The sequence below is a fragment of the Pyxicephalus adspersus genome, chromosome 11, assembly GCF_032062135.1.
Source record: "Pyxicephalus adspersus chromosome 11, UCB_Pads_2.0, whole genome shotgun sequence".
NCBI classification, from domain to species: Eukaryota; Metazoa; Chordata; class Amphibia; order Anura; family Pyxicephalidae; genus Pyxicephalus; species Pyxicephalus adspersus.
In genome coordinates this window covers 42,755,413-42,783,010 of record NC_092868.1, presented here as the reverse complement: position 1 = coordinate 42,783,010, position 27,598 = coordinate 42,755,413, and the positions used below count along the sequence as shown (strand labels likewise).

General features: G+C 39.3%; 1 protein-coding gene across 2 annotated transcripts in view; it reads right to left on the bottom strand.

The window, feature by feature from the left end:
* The window catches only part of C1QTNF12 (C1q and TNF related 12), a 44,874-nt gene extending 19,960 nt beyond the window's left edge, over positions 1-24,914 (bottom strand). For both annotated transcript variants that reach the window (XM_072426464.1, XM_072426465.1), the window contains exon 1: positions 23,832-24,914. In XM_072426464.1, the coding sequence (XP_072282565.1) occupies positions 23,832-24,017 (186 nt within the window). In that variant the 5' untranslated portion in view covers positions 24,018-24,914. The remainder of the gene's footprint in view (positions 1-23,831) is intronic.
* Between the last annotated feature and the right edge of the window lie 2,684 nt (positions 24,915-27,598).

Sequence of the window (27,598 nt, the reverse complement as noted above, 5' to 3'; positions counted from 1 at the left end):
AAGTACCACTTACCATCTCCCGCATCAGTATCCAATCAGAAGTTACATAAAGATTTTGTTAGACTTAGCATTCTCTCATCAGCAAAGTTATATTTACAATAAGTTGTAGAGGATCCAGGCCCTTAGTTATGGATTAAACGGCTCCATAGTAAAACCATTGTGTCTGGGCCCCATAGCAGCTGTATGTTTGGTTTTCTATTACTATTGGTACACCTTTGACAGTGTTCATTTTTGTTCAACTTTATGCCCAGTTTTTTATGTGCATTTGGTAAGTGAATAAGGGGTACACAGAGCTATACCTAGGCATCATAGTAGTGTGGGCACAATAGGGTTTTTATGCACTTTTGTATAATCCCCACTCTTTGGGCCTGTTTTTTTTAAGCATTAAAGACTGGAGAAGGTAGACTATCATAGGAGAACCTGTGTGATCTAGGAAACCTGAAATGGACTTCCTAAAAAACATTTGCTACTAGTTGGCAAATGTTTTCAATACTGGGCCAGATTTGTTCCAGGTTTGCTAGATCACCCAGGTACTCCCATTATAGTAAAACGTTTCCAGTCTTGGAGAACTTCAATAAACCAGTAATTCTGAATATTTTAGGAAAAAAAAACACTGAGCTATTGGAGGAAGTTTGCAGTATTCTCTCTGTACAAAGTAACTGAACAAATACTTAAATTACACATTTAGAATGGTGTTGTGTATTGCAAAGAACCTCCAAACGCTTCATCCTCTGCACAATAACCCTAGTGCCCTAGGCACTAATGTGCCAGGCTGACATTTTACGGTGGCACTTTTGGTTTACTTAAATAAAAAAAAAGGTAATTGTATTTAAAGAATTACAAGCCCAGTATTGCTACTGAAACACAGAATTAAAGGTGGCATTTGTATCATCCCAGTGTAAGTTTTGGCCAGTTTCCCACCCACTCACACTGTGCTCCACTTTGCCAGACACCAGAGACAGAATTGACTTTTCTATTCTACAGTCCACCAAGATGATGTTGGGTAAGAATATCAAGAAATTACCAATATAATAAAAAACAATCTACAGTGAAGTTTCTTGTTATAGCATTTCTAACACTAAGAGGGTCGTAAGAAAGGTTGTACACTGCAATTTAAAGTGTATCTATAGTGACAACTTTTTTTTTTTTGGAACATTTTGAAAAAATTAGGAAGTGGTTAACCATAAAGTTGTTTATTTGTTTTTTGTGGGAATGTCCAGTTGGGGAGATTTCCTAAACTTTCTTCCCCAGAGACACAACACATTGTAAAAGGGACAGTTGTCTGTGGAACAGTTTTCCCATTGGAAGATTTCCTCTTACCACTTGACCTGGTGACAACTGTTAAATTTGTATTTCCCATCACATATGGCTTTAAATGTAATGATCACCAGGGTACACAGAAAGGTTGAATCTCACCAACAAGAACACAGATCAACTAGGGTTCCATGAAATCCTAATGTTCCTCAAGCTAGCAACAATCAGTTTGTGCATCTCAGGTGAGTTTAACTGGCATCGATGAATTTTTTGGCTATCTGTAAAGTAGACATTCTTCCCACTGACCATCAGTGTAAGATTCATTCTTCCTTCATTCTTCATACTGGCCACCATACTAATGAACTGCGAGCCTGTAATTATAGCAGGGTCTCCTTAAGACCTGAAAGCTATTTCAAGGGTTACCATTGTTTAAAAGATAAAAAAAACACTGGTCCACCTCTTCAATTTTTGTGTGTGTGGTAAATAAAAAGTCATTTAAAATGAAAAGTATTTCCTGCCAGTAACACCAGTTCTTGTTTCAGGCTGACAATGCTAAGCCATGGATTCATTTTACCACCAGAGTTGTCAGCTCGTTGTTTGCCTTTTATTAGTTGGCATCACACAGACATTGTTGGTGCTAATTTTAAAGGCAGCAGGAAGATCTGTAGGCAAGATATCCAAAAAATTTTAGAAAATTGTATGCAGTGGGCCATGGTGCCAAAGATATCGAAAACTAAATTTAAAGGTCTGCATAGGCTTCAATAGATTTATGGTCCTATTATATAGTTAGCAAGACATGCCCCAATTATGGTAATATAATGCTAGAAGATTGAGTTTAAAATTTATAACCACTTCTTTTTTTTAAATTTTATTTCTCAGATTGGGTAAACAAAGCACCGTTCTGACAAACTGGCAAAGCTGCGTCGTTTTAACACACTGGGTAAACAAGCAGCCAATGGAAACACAGTTACTAATGCTTTTGTTATTAAACAATTACATTTACTGGAAATAACACCCATTAAGGGCATGGCATTTTTGCGCCAAAGATGCCTAGAATGCCATTCACGCCCTAACGATCTGGCGTGGAGCTTAAGTATAAACAGTCAATAGAGATGCCTGACCCGCTGGCGATGACATCACGCTCAGCCACGTCTCTAGATCAGCTGGTGATGGGTACAGCTTAACCAGTAATATATTACATCTCTGCTGCTCAAGCACCTTTAAATCCTGCAATATGTATTTGTTCCTCCTCTTCCAGTTTTGCTTCCACTCCAGTAACCCCCTCTTATGCTCCTACAAGATAATCAGTCCCAAGGTCTGGCGACAGAGTCTGGCCTGGGAGAGGTTAAAGAGTTCGGCACAAGCTCGTTATTACAAAAAGTGTGCTTTCCCCATTAACGAAATGAGGGTGTGGTAAGCTATGCGCCAGCCACACTTCAAACAGGATGTAATAATACACAGCAATGAGAATAATAGCCATCGGGCAAGACCACTGCGCTTGTAAAAATGTCCATTTTATTTCTAATAATAAAGAAGTGAAAAGTGATTTCTTCTAGTGAGACAACGGACGACAGCTAGGCCAAGATTCAGCTTGTGCAACCAAGGTAATAAATGTTCCTTGCTTCTCTTACACCTTGGATGCTTGGGAATTACTTTTAAATTTGCACCTCTACGCTTTTTAATTATATCTCCTGCAAAAATTACACAAAAATGGCATTCCACCCAGTGGATTTTCCTTATCTCTACGTGACATTTGGGTCATTTTGGACCTTGCCCACTGCCCCATTGGATTACAAAGTTCACCATATACACTAAGGGCTAATTGAGACCCACAACGTGGAACCAAATGGCTGACAGCTCCAGGGTGCAAAGCAAACAGTGTGCCCAGGAGCTGCAAACCGCACTGTGGGTAACCAGATTTGCAGGTGGCTGTGGCTTTAGTTCAAACCTTCAAACAACAACCATTCAGCTAAAAGTGCACCATGAACAGCTGCACTGCATGCAAAGAATGGTTTGAGATTGGAATCACAGTTGAGCCTGCAAAGGGTATTGGAGGAAGCAATATTATTTCAGCTACAGAGAGTCTTATAACTTGGCACCTTTTTCAACTCTTCCACCGCCACCAACTTGATATATTGCCCACTCAATAGATGGTCAGGCAAGGATTAAAAAAAAGACTGACAAGACTGTGTTTTGCAGTTTCCCCTACCTACCTTTCTGCCCTTGGAACAAGCCCACCATAATTTTAGAACTTGGCATTTGTTGCAAGACAGACCAGACTGTAATTATTGGGGGTGGGGAGGCTGCAACTACTTCCAGGCCCTTAAAGTCTCTATTGGAAGCCAAATGGTCAAACAGGATCACAGCTGGGATACAGGGACAGGGTTGTCACCAAAAAGTGTCCATTAGGGATGAGCGCGCAAGTTTTTAAAACTTGATCTTGCAGCGAATTCGGCCGAGGCAGCCGTATTCAGTTATATATATATATATATATATATATATATATATATATATATATATATATATTCAGAAAATATCCCTGGCACTAGAGGTTTATTAACCTCTAGTGCCCCGGGGATCACAAACAGGAGGATTCCCAGTTAAAATTTTCTAGATCTTCTGATGGTTTGCCAAAATTTCGCGAAACCATTTAAAGTTCGAGGAAATTTTCGTCCTCATCCCTAGTGTCCATATCAAGATCACCAGGTATTACTTCAACAACAGCTGCAAATTTTCAATAGTAGAATGACTTTTAAAATCCCAATAATATGTTAAAATTATTATTATTTGGGATTTAAGAGTGCCATCTATCATACAGTGGTATATGTAGTATTTCTATATCAGTGCTATATCTACAAAGCAGCACAAATGAGCACAAAAAAGTGACATAGTGGCCCTGATTTATGAAAACTCTCCAAGGCTGGAGAGGATACACTTTCATCAGTGAAGCTGGGTGATCCAGCAAACCTGGAATGGATTTCCTAAAAGTAATTTGCTAGCAAATGTTTTCATTTCTGGATGAGATCCATTTAAGGTTTGCTGGATCACACAGCTTCACATTTCAGCCTTGGAGAGCTTTAATAAATCTGGCCCAGTGTGGTATAAGGAAAGGTACATGTATTAGGTATTAGTAGACGCAGACATCAGTCATGATGTAAATTAAATTATGCTTTGAAAAAAATGTTTTCATGTTAAACATAGGTCAAGTCATGTGTGTAAAAAACATCTGCTCCTATTACATAAGAAATGCAGCCTAAGGCTACCGATTCTACTGCTCCAAATATGAACCTAATAATTAGCCTATACATACATATTTTATGTAGGCAACCGAGGTCTGCATAGGAAAGTGGAAAGTATGACATATGCTTGCTGTTAAGTCCGCCACAGTGCCTACAAGTCAGTACATATTTGCTGAAAAATAAGTCCAGTGGCTAAATGTACTGTTATTTAAAGAGAATTATAGTAATAGAGAAGTATTCTTGCAGCACATCAGGATATGTCCACATTGTTTTAATTATGAGCTGCAAAGGTACTTGTACTGGAGCTGAAATATATTGTGTATGTATAGCCAATACCTGAAATGGATTGCCAGCTGGCAATTCCTGGACCAGACCCATTCCAGGTTTGCTGGATCACCCAAATTCTCCCATTATAGTCTACCATCTCGAGTCTTGGAGACCTTTTATAAATCAGTTGTGAGCAAATGTAAATGCAGGAAACCTTATTGACCCCAAGGGCTGTCCCTTTCCTTTGCCATCATAAAATCTTTTGGGCATGTAGAAAGTGTAGAAAGAAAAAAAAACAACAGATTAGGAGGCATGTATGTAATACGAAGTCAATCTAAATACCAACACAGCCCTGTTCAACAATTGATTTTGCTGAGAGCACTGTTAAAATTTGGAATAAAAAAGAAACAGCAATCATACATAACTTAAAATGTTTCAAACTTTCTTTTTATAAGTATGTAAATTTACCCTAATTGCTTAGTTGTGTTCTCCGGCACCTTTGATAGACCAGAGATACAACTCAGACCTAATTTTCCAAGTTGTACGATATACAGCACAGATAGGCCACTGAACGCAGCGCCTGTACTGATGGCAGAAGGGAAGTCATTCACCCTCCACCCAGACACTGCTGTAAAGTCTGAATGGCTTCTGGAAAGAGCTCCATTGCAGTGATTATTTAATTACTACGGCATGCAGAAGCCGTCCCAGCTCGAGCTGGCTGGGATCTTCTTTGTTTTGGCAGCTTCATGTTGAGGCAATGAGGCAAAGCTGCCAATTCAGGTGCTGCCAGGCCTCTCTCCTACTGGACATGTTGAATAATACCCAGCAGCTTAAGAGGCGAGGTGGCACCATGTGTGCACACAGTCACATCATTACTAGTGACACTGTAGCTGATTTATAAATACACAGCTAAGAGGCTTCTATTCTTCTCTGCAGCACTGGTGACCGTGACTTCTGCTATGGCACGATGACACAGAAAAGTATTTAAAGGAGAACTGTACACTATAAAAAATCACTGTAAACTTAAAGTTGATGTAAACCCAGCTTGTAAAATCTCATAACTTTTACCATGGTAATGTCAATTTGAAAGATGTCTTTTTCTCTGCAGTTCTCAAAATAATTCCTGGTGATCCTTTCCATAAAAGTCTTTGTTTGAACACTTCCTATAATGAGGTGACAACACTTTGCCCATGTCACCTTGTCATGCATCAGTGTCATCACATGAGTTTTCATAGGAGACTACAAATCACTGTTTCAGCATGCATAAAGCTTAGAGGCTGTCATTACCATTAGGAAACTAGCCCTAAAAATTCCATGTTGCCACTATTAAAGTTCATGGACATGAAAAGAGACTGTGCAGGATTAGTAGCACTAAGATGCAATAGTAAATGAGAACAGTGCCAATAGCAAACTATGTGGCTGGGATCTGGTGGAGGAAGCGGACCTTGGAAGGGGAATTTGTTTAGCTGTCTTAGCAGTGTAGATATATCAGAGTTTTGGCAATGCTAGCCAGCACTTAAAGAAACCAATGTGTACTAATGTGTTACCTGTACTACAAAGCCTTCAAATTGCCTCCTTTGAGGAAAAACACAACTGTTTTAAACTATAGTACAATGAGTCACTGAACCGGCAGGGGTTTGTGCAAATAATGTACTAAAAGTGTTTTATCCCTAACATGACCTGCAGAATATTCATCTGAACGCCACTGGCAAACCCAACAATGATATTAGTTGTTCCTTTACGACCCACTGCAGTACTTCAGCAGAATGAAGTTATGTAAACTTTGGTATCCCTAGCATCATTGTTTCAAGGTCCCCTATTGGTGGTATTGATCATATGTATGCTATATGTTCAGCACCATCTAGTGGCTGAAAGAGAGCTGCACAGTCCAATCATGTTAGAAAAGTGCCAATGGATGCATGTTTTCTTTAAATATCCCAGCATGCTTTGTCATTTTTAAGGTTATGGGTAAGGTATTCATTCTCTTTAAAGTTTTTGATAACCAGAAAAAAAACTAAAATCATTTTAGTCTGTGTTCAACAATACTGAAATATTGCCAGAGTTAGGCTTGTACTACAACCAACATTAGCTTCACTCAAAGAAATAAAACTTTGTATTTCTGCTGGAAAGGAAACGTCAAATGAGTATATCAGCATCATCTAGTAGTGACATGTCACAGTTTCAGTTATAATTTTTTTTTTTTAAATCAACACTTTAAGCTCAGTCCTGGCAGCCTGTAACTTTCTCAGGAGTGGGAGGAAATCAAAACCTTGGAATTTCAGCTCCCTCCTAAAAAACCGCAACATTTAGTCAGAGTGAAATTAGCCTGATAACAGCGCATGTTCTAATTATAATAGTGAGGATTTGGGCACAATAATGTCGATAGATTGGCTGTTGACTGATAATTCTAAATGGGGGTCTACCTGCCCACAAGATCATGGATGCATTTTACCAAACTCCGAAGGAACACATCATGGTCCAGCAACACTACTGATTTATCCCAACCAGCCATGTAAAACTAGAATGGGGTCCTTTAACACCCCTCTGCCCCATTCCCTGTGACCATGCCAAATGGTGACTGGTGGCATGGGTGGTGAGAGGATGGATCTCATCTGCACTAGAAATCAGTGGAGGAAATGTGCAGGACAGGCCAACCAATATTGGGTGATATTTAGATTGCCAATGCTGTTCTTTGGAAAAAGCTGGTGGCCTGGCATCATTACCTTCAGTCAGTGACAGGAACAAATCTACTGTCACCTGAAAGTCAACATGCCAACCAAGTTATATTTTTTGAGGAAGAGTCCAGCAATGGCTTACAATGGCAAACAGATCGTAAATTTGATAGCTTGACTGGCTGGAAACAAAAAGGTTGCTAGAATTATTATATTCCAAGACACTTGCCTGCAGATATTGGGCCTGATATAATAAAGTTCCCCAGGTCTGGAGAAGATAGGCTATCAGGGAAGAACTTGGGTGATCCCCAAACCTGGAGTGGATTTCTTAGAAATATTTGGTTATTATGGGGCAAATGTTTTTATCCTGGACTAGATCTATTCCCGGTTTGTTGGATCACCCAGGTTCTCCCATTATAGTTTATCTTCTCCAGTCCTGGAGAGCTTTAAATAATCAGGCCCATTGTCTTCTCATCTGTAACCAATTACAGTGCAACAGGCTACAGGCATCATGTAGAAGATGTCCTCCTTTGGAGGCCTTGGAAATTCTTAGTTTCCACTCTTTTTAAGCTTCCAGTCTATCATGGTTTACTCCTCTAGGGTGAAGGATCAAAGTCCTCACAGTCTTGTGGTCACTTAACATGTCAAACCAAGAAAATGCTGCCTCCAATCTTGTAATTACTAAGATTCACACACCATTCAAAAGATTATTTAGATTTGATGAAGATCTTATTTTGTATTACTTAATACAAGGACTTCTCACTCTGAAACCTTTCATCTTGGAACGTCTTAATCCTGCTTGTTGCTTTGTCCACACTCATCTCCCAGAATCCTCTTTGGGAATGTCCAAGCAGGCTTAGTGCATTAGGGTAACAATTAGGCTGTTTTAAGGAGCAGAAAAAAGCTGAACTCATGGCAAATAGCTAAACAAACAGATTAAAGGTACAAAAAGGGGAGAAGGTTTAGCTGTCAAAGGATCGCTATTATTACTCATCCAACTCTCCTTGAGATTTGCACTGCTTTGCAACAAAGCACTGCTGCAGTTTTTCGAATGCATTTGGGTTTAGCACCCCCCTTCCCAGCCTGTAAAAAGAAACCAGAAGACTTTGAGACTCAAGGCATTGGGGTGTATTGTCCATCCTATTCCTGACAATTGCCCAGCCCATCCAGAATGAATGCAATGCAACATGCCTCTACACGAAATGCATGCATTGCACAGCACTGCATTGGTGCGAAAGGGAGTTCTTTGCTTTTTATGCCTATATCTGGTCATAATGGAACCCTCTTACCTTACCAACACATTGCCCAGGTCTATCACCAGCTCCATTTCCAGCTTAAGAGCAGTGGTAAACCAGTTCTACATTTGTGCCCATACTAACCACTCCCAGTGGTCTTCTTGCACTGATATCATAACCTGCAGATTCTATTCTCGATCCTTGGAGAACCACGGCACTGGACTGCCAATAGAAAGTGTGCACATATAAAAATTAAGGATAACTTTCATTGTACATTTTTAAATATATTAATAGCAAAAAGATCAGATCTGAGCATGTAGGCCCCTTAAAGGATGTCTCTGGGTTGGTAACTGGGGATAAAGTAAAGGTGGATTTACTAAACACTTTTTTAGCTCTGTCTACACAAAGAAAAAAGGCAAAGCTCAAGTCCAATTTCATATTAGCAATGTCACAATCACCATGGCTCAAAATTGATATGATTGAGAAACAGTTGGGCAAAATTAAGGTTGACAAAGCACCAGGACCCGATGGATTACATCCTTGTGTCCTCAAAGAGCTAAGCTTAGTTATTTCAAAGCCATTATTTCTCATTTTTAGAGACTCTTTAATCACTGGCAAGGTACCGATGGTCTGGCATCGTGGTCCCTATTTTCAAAAAGAGAGCAGTCATTACCAAGTAACTACAGACCGATTAGTTTAACGTCCATAGTTGGAAAGGTCCTGGAGAGTTTGATAAAGAACTCCATAGAGGAGTTTCTGCTGGAAAAAAAATATACCATTACATCATAAAGGTAGTGATGTGGACGCCCAGAGAGTGATGTGGACGCCCAGAGAAGGTAGTGATGTGGACGCCCTCTCTGGAGCCCAGAGAGGATTCCACATCCTGTGCACAGAAAAGTACTAATACTCAAAATCTGAAAGTCAAGTGACTGTGGTGGGGGTGAGGTGGGTGAATCCCCAAGTTTATCTTGTTATGGCAACTCCAGAATACACTCTACAAGGAAAATGCAGATAGTAAAACTAGTAATTCAGATATTTTATTATAATAACAAGAGTTAGGGTTTTTGGTTTTTTTTTAAACTTATATTATGCAAGGTTTTTTTTTTTTTGCTCTAATGCTAATCTATAAAACCGTAAAAATGTATAAACTTTAAAAGGACAGTGCAACCAAAAATATTGCTTCTTGGTGTCTTGAATGCTGCAACAGTAAAATATTCACTCCATAATCCATCTATTCATGTCTACCTGGGAGTTTTAGGTGTTCCAGTTCCAGAGCATTCAAACTACTTCTGCTACATTCTGAATACCATAAAATACAAATTCCATAGAAAGAGGGCTTCCTTATAGTGGGCAGTAACCCGAGCATAGAGACCTCACCATTGAAGTCACTGAGATTTCTCTCCAGTGCCTACCAAACTGAAATGTCAGTTTCTTTGTGGACTAAATCTTTAATCCCACTTGGTGCTGTTTCTACACTTCTCTCCCACAATCCTGTCTGAGAACGTATAAACCAGTTCTGTTTTATTGTAACCCCTGTCTTTTTATAACCTTTCCATAAGAATGGTCATCAGTAACACCTGTCCAAAAACAAAATAGTTTTTGTTTCAAGTTGCGATCCTCTCAACGCGCATTTAGCCAAACAAAAGCAAAGATTAACTTTCAAACTTTTCGTGTCCACAAGTCCCTAAAGACTAATATTTATACAATGCATTAACCTAGCACTCATTTTTGTTATGGTTTTTATTCTCTATCTGAGGCTCACCACTCACTGTTCAATTCATTTACTAATAAACGTAAACACTATCATGCTGATTTAAATATTTTGTCTGATGTTGTCTTGTTTCTATGGGGTTTGTTACATACAGACTTTGGCTGCTTCCTTCCAATTTATTCATATGAGTTTATTTAAGCAGACCAAAGTTGAAAATTGACGTAAGAGGCATTAGGAATGGTGAATAAGAATATTGGTTTAACAGTACCTCAACATCCCACAACCCTGTGATTCCAATTAAAATAAATAAGACTTGATGCTGGTTGTGCTAGACATGTGCTGGTCCAAATGATTCTATCATGATTCCTAATGCCACTCTATTTAACACAGACCGCAAATTGGTTTAAAAGGTCAGACCTCCAGAATATGATATATTAGTTACAGCCTCACCAATTGTGTTTTGGCTAATCCTCTTGGGAGATTTGGGTACTAGTATATACCTTTCAGCTCCTCATGATTATTTATATATATTGATTTTTAGACTATGTTATGGTGGGACTCGAAAATTGGAGAAAAATCAAAAATGTCGAATATATATTATACTGACAGTTTGTAAAATCTTTTTTTGCAGTTACACATGAAATCTTTTGCTCAAAGAAGACCTACTACAAAATAGAAGGTCCCTTTAAAAACTATGGACCCTTTCCCTAAAACACCTACTCCGAATTGTACCTGGAAAGAAAATATTTGGAATTAACCCTACTCCCAGCAGTTAGGCAAGGTTGCCTATCCTTCCCAGAAATTCCTATGGAACACAGAACAGCCCAAATCCTATAAAAAGATGTTCTTGGAATGGACTGGATTTTCTTCTTTCAATATTTTACACACTCTCTGTTTTACAGGAATCATCTCAAAGGACAGTGATGTCTAGTGGTGCAGGAGAAGGGGAAAAGCTAGTGAAATCCTAACTTATTATTTTTTCAGGTACTAGGAGCAGGTAATTTATTAAGATTTGGGAAAGGGGAAATTAGATTATTTGTGAACCTTTTAATTGCAGTGGAAGGTCCAGTTTATTGAGATCATTCAAAGTGCCAGACATCTATCCCCAGATAGTGAAGGAGCTTGCCCACCCAAACTGGAATATGGTATGGACCTATAGCAGTCTATAGTAAATTTGCTTTTTTATAGGAAAACAAAAACAGGTTTTTGATCTCTTTCCTAATAATTTCATTGGCAACCTACCCCATTTTTACCAGCCAGGTTGGACTCTTATCAGTGGGAGATGAGTGGTGGCCAACATTGTGTTACATCATTAAGATAAAAAAAAAATAAAGCTGTTGCACAGATGTGGCAAAATATTATTCTCAAATATAAGAAAATTCCAAAAATGCACATAGATTAGAGCCCATTACCATTGAACTAGTGTTCTGTACAAAACAATGGACAGTGTTTCCTACAAGGCTTTAGGTGTTGCTTGGAGTTGACATTAGTGTATAGATAACCCATACACAGGTGCTAAAAGACAAGGAATCCATCTGGGACTGAACATTGTAATGTGTAAATGTGTTAAAATCAATCAACAGCCCCAACAAAACATACCTATCAACACAAGCTTCTACCATAACATACAACTCTGATTACCTCTGAACACACCATTCATCACTTTCCCATCTTCATCAGAGACATTGATGGTCACCAAGACACCTTCCCGTCAGCATTCCATACTAATGATCTAACATTCCTCTGTCACATCTTTCTAGCTCTACTCATCTTAATCCATGAATAGGACAACACGTCAGTGCAAAGTACTGAGGTTTTGAGTGAGCTCTGTAAAACTAGTCAATTTGGTTTTTTAGCATGTAGAACCCTAGGTTATCAGTGTCCTAATTGTAGACTTTTTACAGGTGTTTAAAGCACCGAACTTTCAGTTTAAGTTAGCTAAATATATTCCAGGTGCATCACAACAAAAGGGGTGGAAGACATTTTCTTTAAGTTGCAGCCACCCATACCCTGAGATCCTGAACAAAAAAATCTGCAGAGGAAAAGCCTTGATCTTTGTTTGGAAGCAGCGATTTCTCTGTTGAAGACCAACACCATGATTATGTCCAGAATTGGACAAACAGATATTGGGCAACTGTCCTGCCCCCTATAACTCTCCTTGGCTTGTTTATTCATTAGGAGGCAAGAACTTTAATCTACAGGTAGCTGGGGTGGAAAGAACTAGCTGCTAATCCTAGCAAGAGAGGACAACTGAATGCTTTTCTGCTCCATGTGAATTCTGCCTAGCTCCTACACCTCATAGAACTTGCCAGACCACTGCAGAGAGACTACGGCTTCCAAACAATCTTTGAGGCAAATTTTGACTTCCTTGCAAAACCCCTAGCAAATCGTTATTTTCCATCTTTACAAAATGTCCTGTAAAAATGGATATAGCCAAAAAGAAGTAATCAGTGACTTTCATCTGAAGAGCAGAGGCATCTTTAATTTGCACACTGTGGTTGACCACCTGGTTTAACCTTCTTTATACTGTTTAAGAGGCAAAATGGCAGCAGCCTATGGGAATTGATGTCCTCAGGATCATACTGATGCAGAGTTTCTGTTTACCAAACTTACTCCAATGAGTTCTTTATGACATGAATAGCTCATATTTGGCCATAGTTTCTGTAAACATTGGCAATAGGATTTGTACCTATAAACCCGGAGAGGAGAAGCATGCCAAATGTTTAACAACTAATACCAAGCCAATACCGAACCCACCTGGGTGGCTTAAAAGGAATTTACAAAAACACTAAATATGCATTGTCAAAGCTCAGCACAAATACAGGACACTTTCTTATATAAAAGAAATAAAACACACCAAAAATAAATGTTCCCAAATAAAATCCAGAAGGATTTTGTTGATATATATATATATACTTATCACTCAATAGATTCTGCAGTTCTACAGCAAATTTATAACAAAAACTAATGATACGAATCCATGCCGTGCACAATATAGTAAAAGAACTGAAGTCATATTAAAATCGTCGAAATTTAGTATGAATCAAATGTGGTAATTCATGCCAATATGAGAAATTTTGCAAGATAATTCAGTAAAGAGGACAGACTGGGTGAATCCCAGCTCATATATACTTAAATTGAATGTAAACCCTAACAATTATCTTCTATATTTATTAAACTATTGACAGTGATTTGTTATATATGTATGAGATATACAAAAGACGTGTTAATGATTTATAACTTGATAATGACTGTTTGATTCTTTATCATAAGGTCGGGTGAAATGAATACCTATAGTAAGAGGACCTAACAAATAGACTGGATTGACCTTTCTAACCTTAACAAAGAGATGATGACCAAAAAAAGTAATTGAAGGCCCACTTTTCAATTCAAGATGGCACTGGAGCTTTTTCACCCTAATCCTTATTCCCATGCTTCTAACACAAAATAGCCAATGCATCCCTCATTTCTAATCAGATAGAGAATAACAAAAGATAAGACACCCAAACAATCACATCCAGTCCCATCATTCCTGCTAAATCTAAACCATTATAGGACCAATTGTTCCAATTAGAAGAGTAATCTGAGAGCTCATTCAGGCCCAAGTAAATGCTTACTGCAATACTGATACATATGATCACTCTGTTTCGTATAATACTTAATTGGAAGTTGACTCTTTTTCTAGTTTTAATTGATAGAGGAAATTTAGAACTCATATAAGGCTCTCTATGACTTCATAGTCTTGAGCAATGGGAAATTTTAGGTTTCTTACACATGCATGCAGCAGAGCCCGATTCATCTTAAGCCTTGTTTCTCACAATTGCCAGAGCTAATGTTGAATTTTCTGCACTGAGGGGGTATACCTGTTTTAATGGATAGTAGAGCAAAGCTGCCATCCCATTACGGATGGGGTGCAGACGTTTGTCCCTGACAGTTGTTGCACAAAGCATTAAAGGAAAAATAATGACTTTTTAAATGAATATTGAACATGCACACGTATATGTATGTATGTGTGCAGGTTGAATATCCAAATATTTTCTATATTTATATATTATATACTTATATATATATATATATTTAGAGAGAGAGAGAGACTTTGGCTGTAAAATTACTTTTGACTTAAAGGACACAAGAAGGTGTGCTGCAGTGAAAGACGTATGCTGATCGGAGGAGAGAATAAAATGATCCTGCTACCATAAAGGAATGTGTGTAGTTGTAGTAAATCTGTTTTCAGATTCAAGTATATAAAGTTTCTATGGTCCTAAAACCAAGTTGCCTTGGAGAAAATATACCAAGTGATAACCTATTCATAATCAATTTATTTCACATAAAGAACCAAGTCCACTTTTTCAGATCAATTTTCTGGACTTACTCAAAAGCAATGATTCATGCCAGGAGGAAAAGTGCTCTGCCTGTAACTAAAGCTGAATGCAATAACATATATAAATCAGGTACCCTCTTAAACTCATCACAACCATACAAGACCATATGTTTGTTATCAAAAGTTTGGAAAAAGGCACAACCCTGCTGAGCAAATGGGATTTAATCCCAGAAGCAGAGAGCAGCATGCATAAAAACCCCTGGCCACGTTACACAGAACTCTGGCTGGCATTAGGACTCTGCCAAAGATTGAGACCAGCATATGAGATCCTAAAACATTTTCATTACTGCTCTTTGTCATGTGAAGCAGCCATTAAACCATGTTTCTTTTGTCTATCCATTTTGGAAAAAATAGCTCTTTAGTAGACATGGTAACTAAACTATTCAAGAAAACCTCAGGGAAATGTACAAAATACCATTCCTTATCCCTACTTCTCAAAATTTAGGTTGCCTGGCTTGCATGCTAAACCAATGACATCAACACCATCTGAACGATTGATCTGAAATAAATATTTAGATCAGGTGGAACTGAACTTCTGGTTCAGGCTCCCCTTAGGGCTGTATGCGACCAACGTTGTGTGCAAACCAAACCAAAGGACCCATTTTTTACTACCTCCACTCTGCTTCATATACAATAATACAGCTTTAATGCACATAAATAAAATCAGTTCTTTGAATAAGCCCATGGGTGGGATAAAATTAATTTAAAAAAAACACCTACCGGTAGTTCACATAGTCATGGCTTCTGTACGGTTTTATAGGAAGCTTTTCAGATCCATTGCTATGACACATGCTGTGACTGGTCAAGTTCAATGGCTACAAATATTCTCAGACAGCATTTTAGGAATTTGGAAATGGTCTCCATATTTATTTCAGCTTTAATCTGTTTGTCTTACTTCTTTTTGTTGCTGTATTATTGTATCAGTTTTATCCTCCTCAGAAGATCCCCTCATTGGATATGAATGTTGTCGTTTTTCTCCAGCATAAACTGGACCATACAAAGTTACAGACCTCACCAACATTAAGATTTAACTTCTCTTGGATGGCCATTGTTCATAAACTATGTAATGAACGTCAAGACATGAAACCATCCATGATAGACATCAAGTTTTTATAGGCTCTAAGCATGATATTAAATTCAAACAACAATCCAACTTCAAAGACCCATAACTTACCAAACTTCAAACAAAAAACTTTCCACATATCTTTATAGCCAATACTTCAACTATGACAAGATGAATTATAATAGCCATTAAGTATGCCTTTCCCTTCCAAAATGTGCAGCGAACTAAAGAAGGACAGATATTTTGGTGTCCAAAATTACGAGGGGGTGCAGAGAAGTTCCTGGCTTTGCCCCCTTCCAGATTAAATTAATAAATGGGTGTGGGAGCATATGACAGCCTAATATCTTAGTACGTAACTGTGCAAATATCAGGTCTTTGCAATTCTTAAAACTGTTTTTTCTTTTAGTGAGAAGCTGTGATGGCACAAGCAAGTTTCTCGTCGTTGGAGTTACGGGCCGTCATGAAGTTTTTATTCCCTGGAGAATCAAAAACTTCATGATGGCCCGTAACTCCAACGACGTGAAACTTGCTTGTGCCTCTGCCTGACAGCTTCTCACTGATATTTGCACTGTTACATACTAAGATAATAGGCTGTCTTATGCCCCTACACTCATTTTTCTATTTCATCTGGAAGGGGGCAAAGCCAGGAACTTCTCAGCATCCCCTTGTATATATTGCAATATAAACCTTGGTTAAAGTGGACCTTTCATTACTTTTACAGGTCTGTATGAATAAACCCCGATAAAACCCAATATACCGTACATGATAGTATATATTATATAACGATATATACTGATACTAATAAATAAACATCAGTAAAAATCCATGCTAGGGCTTCAGTAGAGTGACTAGGCCAGGCATTCTGAAATGTGTGGTGTAAATTCCTCTTGCACATGGTTGCAGTTGGTTGGCTGCAAAGGCTCTAGAAATCCAATAAAATATCAATTTCCTACTGACTGAGCCAGGTATTGAAGGATTTCTTAGCTCAGAGATCAGCTGTATCCCCTGCAAAAAGGGCATATATACAGGGTGCAATATGTCATTAGGAGAGATGACCTGTGGTAGGCAATATGTTGCTGGTGGAAATGTCCTTCTGATCATCAGGTTAGTAGTGCATAAGGTGACACATTTTCTACAGAGCTTCTGTTGTCAAGTGTCACGTTAAGTGGAAGCAATACCAAAGTTCGAGCCTTAGGGTGGGTTGATAAATTCCATGTTTTTACATGTACCTGTACTACTATTGTCAACAATAGGCTCTATAGGACCATTCAATGCATCAAAAAGCATGGAAAGGAAAAAAGTCAACTGCTTCTAAAAATGGGGCTTGTTTGAAAAAGTTTGAGAACCACTGAATAAGGACGTCCTGAAGACAGAAGGAAACAATTTCTCCTCTCCCCAAGATATCAGACTGCAATTATAACTTTATAGCAAATCAAGACACTAGGTAAGAAGTTGCAGCAGGGGCTGATCTATGTTAAAAGTCTGTGAAAATAGCCAGGAACTCCATATACACGAGAATGTATATTATTGAATCATCTCTGAGCCAGCAGTAGGCACTGCCCCTGGATGTTGGCTAAATATAGATGGCACCATTCTTCTTGAGAGAGATGAAGCCATTGTACTGGGTGTTCACATCCTAAATCAGTGGGACCTTGTGAAAATACTGGTAACCAGCAGATCTAGGCTTTTGCTTGTTGAAGTCATCTTCAATCTAAGATAGTTAGGGGAAGGTATGTATTTGTAGACATTGGAGAAATTCAGCTAACATTGGTGGTCCGTGGGGAAATCCCCCTTACATTGGTGGTCGGTGGAAAGATCCCCCCTTACATTGGTGATTAGTGGAGAAATTACCCCTTACATTGGTGGTCAGAGGAGAAATTACCCCTTACATTGATGGTCAGTGGAGAAATTACCCCTTCCATTGATGGTCAGTGGAGAAATTACCCCTTCCATTGATGGTCAGTGGAGAAATTACCCCTTCACATTAGTGGTCAGCGGAGAAATCCCTTCTTATACTGACGTACAGTGGAAAAATGCCCCCTTACATTGGTCAATGGAGAAATTCACCCTAACTTTGATGGACAGTTCAGAAATTCCCCTTTTCCTCTGTAAATGGTAGAAATCATCCTCGTTACATGGTGGTCACTGGGACAGGAGACATTTTTACAATGGTGGTCTCTAGGAGAAGTGGATTAGGATTAGTGGTTGAGCTGCCCCTTCTATTTAGGGTCAGTGGGTAGACTACCCCAATTAAAAGGATCAGTGGGTACCAGTGTGTTCATACCCAAAAGATGACAGAAGAAGCACATTCTGTTGGGTCTACAGACCGTGAAGAGAAGGGAAATCACCCCAACTACAGCAGTTTTATTCCCCTACTCTATCAAAATAAAAAAGAAAAGAATAATACTTTAGAGATGTTTAATGTATTTTTTTGAAGTGACAGAAAAGCAGAAATATAGTTGGAAGCCTTGGGGCCCACATGCATAAAAATAGGACTTGGCTTCCTACGCTAATGAAGCGCCTCCCTTATAACAAATGCTAAAAAATGTTTGCTGTAGCAACACAGGAACTCCGTACTCAAGGCTCCATTTTTCATACCGTATTTTCCTAACTGAAATTTACTATGGTAATCATTGTTTTCTTCATTTCCTGTTTTCATTGTATTGATTTGTAGTTAGATAACACATGTTTGGAGCAGAAAGACAAAACTGGCTTCTGGCTACAAAATGAGACACGGATCTTATCAGCGATGACAGCAGCTGCTCCTCCGCCCTGTTCACAGATTTCCATGATTGACACATCTTACTGGAAGCTGTTGTGTAGTCAACAGAAAATCACAACTCTTTGGGAAGTCAGAATTGTAAAGACTGTTCCCAATCAGTCTGGGTGGGGGCCAGAGAGTCCAATCAGTTTTGGGATTTAAGATTGTGATTATTGGCTTTTTGCCCCATCTAAAAAAAAATCTACTCAATACCACATAAATCTGGTACATCTGGATGCTAAAATTCCAAGAATGAGTTTGCTAATCTGGGTAACTCTTAAAGGCCATGCCAACCTTTCATATGGGCTCACCTGCCTTATATTGGGCCAGCAGATATACATGCTAAGTAACTTGTGTGTTCAGGCAACTGGAATCACAGAGATCCTAGTACCTGAAAAAAAATGTTTTGGTAGTATGGTGCCATTTTTGCTCAGGCTTTCTGGACTGAGATGCTCATTGTGACATAGACATCTGTGGTCATAAATATTGGTAACTTTATAGCATCAAAACCTATCCTGTGTCAGTATTGCAACATATCATTGAGAAGGAAAGGAGAAAGAACACATAGAAAATGTTTTTCCTTCATGCAGCAGACTGATGACATTATCCCAGCCTAGACTAAGTCACCGACGATGGCTTTAAATGATAAAATGTACAGCTATTAAGACATATTTTACTGTTGCAGTGTACTAGAACAGTGGTCGCCAACTTTTCGGAGGTCACGGACCACTACATTCATATTTTCAAATCCCATGCATGTGTGGGGACAGTAGCACAGGGCTTATTGCATTCACAGCACTGCGCTACTGTCACCCCAGGATGTTTAGCAAGCAGATCTGAGCCTGCGATAGGAGAATGGGTGGGTTTTGTCAGGGGACAGAGCCGCGGACCGCCAACATTTTCACCAGTTGGCAACCACTGCACCAGAACATGTCAGGAATTTATTTAAAACAAATTTGTAAAGTTAATGAAAGGACACCTATGCATCCCCAATACAATTTTCATTGCAATCAATGATAATGCAGCAAAATGCATATCTACAAGAATTTATGTAAGTTGTTTGATGTATTTAAAGTGAATTACAATTTAGTAGCTATTGAAATTATGCATATCATACTGTACATGTTGCTTGTGCCATTATGCATTTATATGCATCAAGACGCTTTGGTCTGTTTAACAACACAACCTTTTTAATACATGCATTAACATTTGAGCATGTACAGCTCAGAGCACAGTCTGGGCACCATTCTATGCCAGAAAGATGAAGAAAATGTGCAGGAGTTACACCAAGGCCAAGGAAGACGGCTGAAAATTCTAAACCTAGAAGACTGGATGAAGATGGTAGTGATAATTGGCAAGGATGTCATTGCAGAGCTGCAAGGGTGCACTTTTGGGTGCAGAATTATGCTTTGCACATTTTGGCGAAACCCTGATTGCCAGCAGGAAAATTGAATTCTGTTTTACAGTAGCCTGAGAGAGAAAAAAGTCCTTCCTTACACAAATTTCTATTTGCTTCTCAGCCCTCCTCAGGCCTGGCACCTCTATCCTATGTACACAATCCACCACTTGAAGCTGGCAGACCATTTCTCTGGTTCCAGAGCTATTTAAAACATCTCTGTCACAGCGACGTTCCTCAGACCAATAACTGCATTGCATTCCTGCTCTCCCCACAACGTAAACAGCTCTGGCTTCTTGTAATGCATCCCTTTCATTCCACATGTTCACTCTCATTATCTCATCCTCTTTACGCTGGATTGCACACCTCTCCCTGTTCGCAGCCCCACTACCTCTTCCTGGACAGCCCTTCTCTGTCACAGTGTCTCCCATTCATTCTGCCAGGTTGGACAGATCACTGTCTTGGGGTTTTTTGGAATGGGAGATATCATTAGCAATATATAAGTGACCATACAATACCAGGTTATCTGCTAAATTATGTAAGTTGTTTATTTTTTGAACAGTCCTAAACATAGATATATTGGTGTTAACAAGCGATCTCCTCCAATTTTCTCCTTCATTTTATCTGTGTAGGTTTGTTTTAAAAAAACATTTAATTGTTGTCAGTAGACATAATTTATTCCCCAAATACATCCCTAGCTTCTCTTTTTGCTCCTTCAATGACCTACTAATGACTTCCTCACTTATAACCTCGTCACACACACGGCTCCAAGACTTTTCTAGAGCTGCCCCGGCTCCCTGGAACTCTATTCCTCATCCTATTTGGCTTGCTCCTACTTTCTGCACATTTAAAAGAGCACTCAAACCCACGTACCTGTCTTCTACTGTCTCTTAAACCCTTGCTACTCACCCACCAATCTATTTCCCTCTTCTTAGTGTATGCTGCTTCCCCTACCTCCTAGATTGTAGTCCTCTCCTCCTGCTGTGTTACTGTCTGTATCTGTCTGCCATGTGCAACCCCTATTTAATGTACAGCGCTGCCTAATATGTTGGAATTATATAACTGTTTATTAATAATAATAATAATAATAATAATATACCCAAAACCAACTTAGAAGATCCCAGTGTCGGTTGAGTACCTTTTTTAGCACCCAAGAGGCACTCATGAACCACCTTTGGATCTCACCACGGTTTTAAGCCACCAGACATTGTAAGTAGACATCTCTAGACATTGCAATAAACCAAGTATGAGTATGGGAGTAAGCAATTTCAGTACAGGAGAAGAGCTCCGGTTGTGCAAGGCTGCTTTAAAATAACAGTAATTATGGCAGATAACAATTGTTATAGCTGGCTGAATTGTATAAGTTGTAAAACATCTTATTGTTAGATAGCTATGTCATACTGGGGTAATTCATTTGTAGCTAGTCGGACTGTCTGTCCATATATCATGCTCTTATCTGATCATTGAATACAGATTCACAAAGTAGACATAAAATGAAAGTCATCATTTTTTGGCCAAAGTCTGTGGGAGGCCCCTAATCCCTTGGTCTATGGGGAGAATGGTAATCAACAATTTGGAAGTCTTGTTGAAATAGCTAATGTTCTCACAGATAACCAGATTCTTGTTCCCAGCTTACTGCTCCTCTCCATTCACATAAAGACTCGTTCTAAAAATGTCAATGGCTTGACCCAAGGACAGCTAGACCGTGCAACCTCACAAGTCCATAGACAGCTTTGGATTCACCTGCATCATTAGTTGCCTTGAATGAGTACACTGAATACGTTTTAATCAAGGACCCCTAAAGTAACATACTTCTAATGACTGGAAGAGTATCCCATCTAGAATTTGCATCAATTAGTTGATTTACTAGCTCTGAAGCTAATACACCCATCCATGCCCATCCTATTTCAAGGCAATCTGTATTGCAAAGTCGCAATTCACTCTAAAGCAACCACAGCTCACTTATGCCCATCTTGTGCTATGCCAGTCTGTGTCATATGAGCACAATCTACTCTAAAGAAACCACAGCTCCTCCTATTTAATAGCAGACTTTGTCAAACTCATATTCTGAAGTTCCCTCTGCCAATCTTGTTCCTTGGCAGTCTTTGTCACAGAAACACAATCAGATCTGAATCTACTTCTACTTACCCATGCCCAGCCTATTCTATGGTAGTCAGTGTCATATGGGCACAATCCACACTAGAGCTAACTTTGATCACCCCTGCCCAGCAAATTCCTTGGCAGTCTGTGTCACATTGGCACAGTCCACACTAGAAATACTTCTGATCTCACATGCCCATCCTATTCCATAGCAGTCTGTGTCACATGGGCACAGTCCACACTAGAGATACTTCTGATCTCCCTTGCCCATCTTATTTCATGGCAGTCTGTGTCACATGGGCACAATCCACACTAGAGCTACCTTTGATCACCCATGCCCAGCTAATTCCATGGCAGTCTGTGTCACATGGGCACAGTCCACACTAGAGATACTTCTGGTCCCCCATGCCAATCCTATTCCATAGCAGTCTGTGTCACATGGGCACAATCCAGACTAGAGCTACCTTTGATCACCCATGCCTATCTATTGCCATGGCAGTCTTGTCACATGGGCACAGTCCACACTAGAGCGACTTCTGATCTCCTATGCCCATCTAATTCCCCAGCAGTCTATGTTACATGGGCACAATCCACACTAGAGCTACCTTTGTTCACCCATGCCTTTCTATTTCCATGGCAGTTTGTTTTGCATTGGCACAGCCCTTTCTAAGAAATTGTAAGGTAATGATTCTATAGAAGATGACAATTCAAAGACAAGAAACGTCAGGACTGCTGGGTGGCAGTAGGAAAACAGCTGTTCAGCAGAGGTTCTATGCAAAGTACCCCTGCCAGTCACTGAGAGGGCAAGTGTGAAGGTTTTCCGCTTTCACAGCAAAGGTGATAAACCTCTCTCTTCTTGAGAAAGGCAGAAGTGACCCTCATTTGACCTAGGTGCCACCTAAAAGCAGCACAAGGGAGCAATCACAAACATAGAATTCAAGAGTCTTAAAGAAGCAATCCTAAACTGGCCTCAGACAATTCACAGCATGTTGGAAAATCTCAATGGCAGTGCTTGGGTCACCCATGAGTGTCTTTTATCACCTAGGCGTTAACCCCCTTATTGCCTGTTTGGTAAAGAGGGCAGACTGATTTAAAGCAGTGCACGGCTGCCAACAAAACAAGTACCAACAACCTATTTATTCACAGTTGTAAAACAAGTATGACATACATATAGCGTTAATTATTAACCATGTCTGTACAGGTCCCTACATTGAATTGATGCCACAACAGTCACAGATGGGCTTATTTAGTACACCAAAGTGGACAAACTTACAGCAACCAGGTAATAATTACCATTATTGCAATACTGTCTGACCAATCAATATGGTATTGCACATTTATTCTTGTGGTTAAAGAAGAGCAACAGTGTGTGAATAGGTCCAAATTTGTGCAAAATAAGAGGGTTTCTAAAAATCATAGATTCTTTCTAATATTTTAAAAGGCAAAATGTAGGTGGTTACTGACTATTCACCTTCATATTATAAAAATACAGAAGTACGATAACTGGACTACTGGATGCCTCCTATTAATCATGAACATGGGCATATCAGTGAGAGAACAAGAAGCATAAAATGCATTGATAAAAATAACATTATTGGGAAATGATATGTTGTCCTCTTTAGAGGAATTAGCTTGGACAAATGCCTAGTTTATCTAAATGCTGGAAAAGGACTGAAATAGTAGTTATAGAATAAGCAAAGTTTGCAGTGGAATCAAGGGGGTGATGGAAGTGTCTGCGCATCACTCACGTACCTTTTCAGGATCATATAACTCCTCGCTGTTGGACAGCGTAAGATTTAAAGGATCAATGAACTGATGTGGGTCTTTTCCCTTTTTGCGCTCTTTTTTGGCTGCCAGGACCTTGAAAATGGTAAGCTGCTGGCACAGTACAGTGGCTACTAAGAGCCATATCCAACACCTCATTATGTCCTGGAACATATAGATCCTTCAGAAGTTCACAAAGCTGAACTGTAGGAAGCTCCAAGTGTTTCAAGAAGATGCTGAATGGGATAAAGTAAGTTGAAAGTGAATCTACCTCTATAAATAAGCACTTGCCAAGACAAAAGAGGGTCAAGATAACACATAAATCTACTTAACGCCACCAGGTCTTAAGACAGAGGAGGCTTGAAAGCAAAATTCTGCCATCAATTTCTTCGAAAGTCTTAAAAGTGTGTAATTAAAAGTCACTGAACTATGAAGTCTGGAGCTTTTTGGAAGGATCAGGATGACATCTCAGCCCACATCGACCAGCATAGATCCCCATCAGTGTAGTCACTCCGCTATGATAAGGATCAGGGTCTAGACCCAGGTGGACAATAGGACAAAGTCATCTTGTTGACCGCTGGGCATCCTAATCTGTGATGATAAGCAGTTGCCTCCACAACCTGTAGCTTGAGCCTCTTTCTTCAGCCTTCTTTCAGGATAAGGTTTCCTAAATCTTCACAATCCACACTTGACTGGAAGTTTCTCCACGTGTCTCAGAAACAGATCACAAAACGAATAAGTTTTCTAACTTTCTAAGTTCCTCCTTGTGCAGGTAACACAACACCTTGTGCACTGATGGTTATTAATGGGCACGGTGATAATACATCTCACCTTTGTTAAAACAGCTGTCGGTTGAATTAAAAAAGTTAAAAAAAATCAAAAAGCCAAAAATGCACAAAATTAGTCCAGTGAAATATATATAATAAATTCTTCTTGTTTTTAGGATCAATGAGGCTTTTGCAGTGATTGTTCAGCAAAATCGTGAAATATTTTTATATTCTCTGTCCCAGTCTCCTCTGTCTTCACTGTCTCTCTCCCCAACTGAAAATTGGCAGTTGTTCTTCAGGGCTGTTCATTTCACCAAATATATCCTTCATTCCTGTAGCTGCTACTTGAGGGAGAAGGAGGGGCCTCGCATGCTCTTCTGTCAATCCTAGTTTTTTAACAACCCTATTAAAACAGAGCTGATAAGCCCTGTTCAGCCTCTCTCCAGAGAGATGCTAATCACATTTTAATGACCCATAAAACTTTTTTTTTCTTTTTGTAACCTGAGGGGGGAAAGCAACTGTTTATGAAAATGACAAATGAAACACGAAATAAGAAGAGAAGAATTTCTAGTATTTAACCCTTATGGGAAAATGTTACCTTTTGGAAAAAAAAAAATTATACTGAAAGGCAAAGGGAATAAAGTATTCTAAAGCAAATAGTTTTTATGGAATGGCTTTATTCTTTTTTGTTCCTGCAGGCTCTTTAAATATAGAAATGTTAAATGTTTGCATGGAAATCCCAGCTGTTTTCTGCAGAGGTGGGCAAATTTTTTATGTGCACAGCAGTTTTTCTGGATGCCAGTTGGTAATTTGATGGGACAATATGGGGTAAGAAGTGATGGCATTCAGTACAAAAACATTAGCAACATTTTATCAAAGTGATCTTCTTCTTTACTGTAAACTTTGTTGTTCTATTGAAAAGCAAACACCACAAAATGCCTTTTATGAACCTTGCTAGCTAAAAAAAAGCCTCCATTGGTATTCTAAATGCCCACTGAAGGTGCCTAGGTGGCCAATACGAATGCTTTTACAAGGTTATGGGTAGAGCTGAGCAAGAAAGTCAACCTAAATCTTAAGGGGGCATAAAAGACCTTTCTTGTCTGCTCTTAAAAAGGAACTAAACTCAAAAATGGCCAAAACAAAAAAAATACACTTACCTTCAATCCCACAGCACAGTTGATTTGTCCGGAGGTCTCTTTGCCTCCTTTTCCAGGGTTCTTCTCACTATGTCACCCGACCCAGGCGCAAGATCAGGTAATGTAGTTGGGGGAAAAAACATGTTGATCCCACTGCGCATGTGTGAGATCGTCTTTTTTTCCTTTTTTTGACGAAAGGGCTCTTTCTGCGCATGCCCGAGCACCCAAGAGCTTCCCGGGATGTGTGACGTAGGTATCCAGGGAGGCTAGGCAATTGAAAATTAGGGGGCAGTGCTGCACCCTTTTTTTTTTTAAAAAAAAGGGTGTTGCACAAATAAAAAACAAACACACAGAACTTTTACTATCCTTTTATGTAAAGTGAAAATTCTGAGTTTAAGTACACTTTAAGCAGAAATTTTTATGGTAACTGTTTATAATGTAGAACATTCTCACTTTTATCAGGAGTCTGCAAATATCTGGCTATAGAGAGAGCAGCAGTGTAGTCATAAAAAAAGAAGAGGGGGCACGGTACTATCCATGGCACCTCCCCCACTCCCCCCCCCCCCCCCCCTCCAGAGTGATGTCATGATACTAGAACTTGCCCACTCTCCCATCGCAGGTCTGAGCCTATATCATGGGCAGGTTGTGTTCAGAGACACCACCCGCATACTGCCCTGAGCCTGCAATTCCATACAGGAGACATGGTCCATGGCTCTGTCAGGTGCCTTCTTCTGACCTCGTGGGGGGTGGACCAGCCAGAGCTGCAGACCACCAAAGAATTCTTTGCAAAATAAGAGTGGGAACACATACCCATTTCCGAAAAATCTGAGGGCGTTCTCACCTGTGCCTGCCCCACTACACCCCTGCCTGGGAGTGACCAGCAGAGAAAATCCATCCATCCTTATAATAAGTGCCTTCCCTAGATCTAAATCCTTTGGATTTTTTATTTTGCCTTTCTATGGATCAAGGCAATTCTATACACTTTACTACATCAGAATCATCAGTTAATCACATGTCCGAAATAATGGATTCTGTTAGATTTAAAGAAACCTAACTCAACCCCTTTAAAGTAGACTAAACTGGAAAAGTGAAATTTGGCTACCTTACAAGAGACCTCTAGAAGTGTTATTTGTGCCCATACAGTACACTGGAAGATTTACATAGGGGAGAAACCATAGATAATACTGATAACAAGTTTGTTTCCTGCTCACCTTTTCTGTCCACCTTCTTTTGTCATCTGCTCATCTTCTTCTGGGGTAAAACTTCCAAAGTTCAGGTACTGTTTAAAAGAAATAACCAATCATCATCTAATGTCTTTTATATTACAATACTTTTAAATTAATCTGTTCAGTGCAATTAAATGCAAAAGAGAGTTTTCAGGTCGCACTGCTGTGTTGCTTTTATAAAAATTACAATTATCTATGTTGTCTTTTTCTATGTTTAAATTTGAATATACAAAAACTGAAGGATGGGATCTGATGTGCTCATGCTAATTAGTTTTGCTGATGTTCAGAGGAGTAAAGTATGGAAAACTTTTTCTCATAGACTTACAATTGAGCTCAACTTTCAATACTCGTCCAGGCCCTCCAAAACGTTTTTTATGCTATATTGTATAGTACATTGATATTTTAGATGTCTTTAGGCTGGTCGTGTGATGTGCAGAATCTTCTTTCAGGCATCAGTCAACCCAGAAGACTAAGGACATCTTGTGCTGAAAAAGAAGAACTACAGGGTCAGCTCCATATTGAGGGCAAGTATATCAGCCTTAGCTTTTCTTATTTTCTACATTACCTTTGGGCCCATTTTAGTTGATCAGATTCACCCTTGCAACTAAACAATCCTGCATATGATT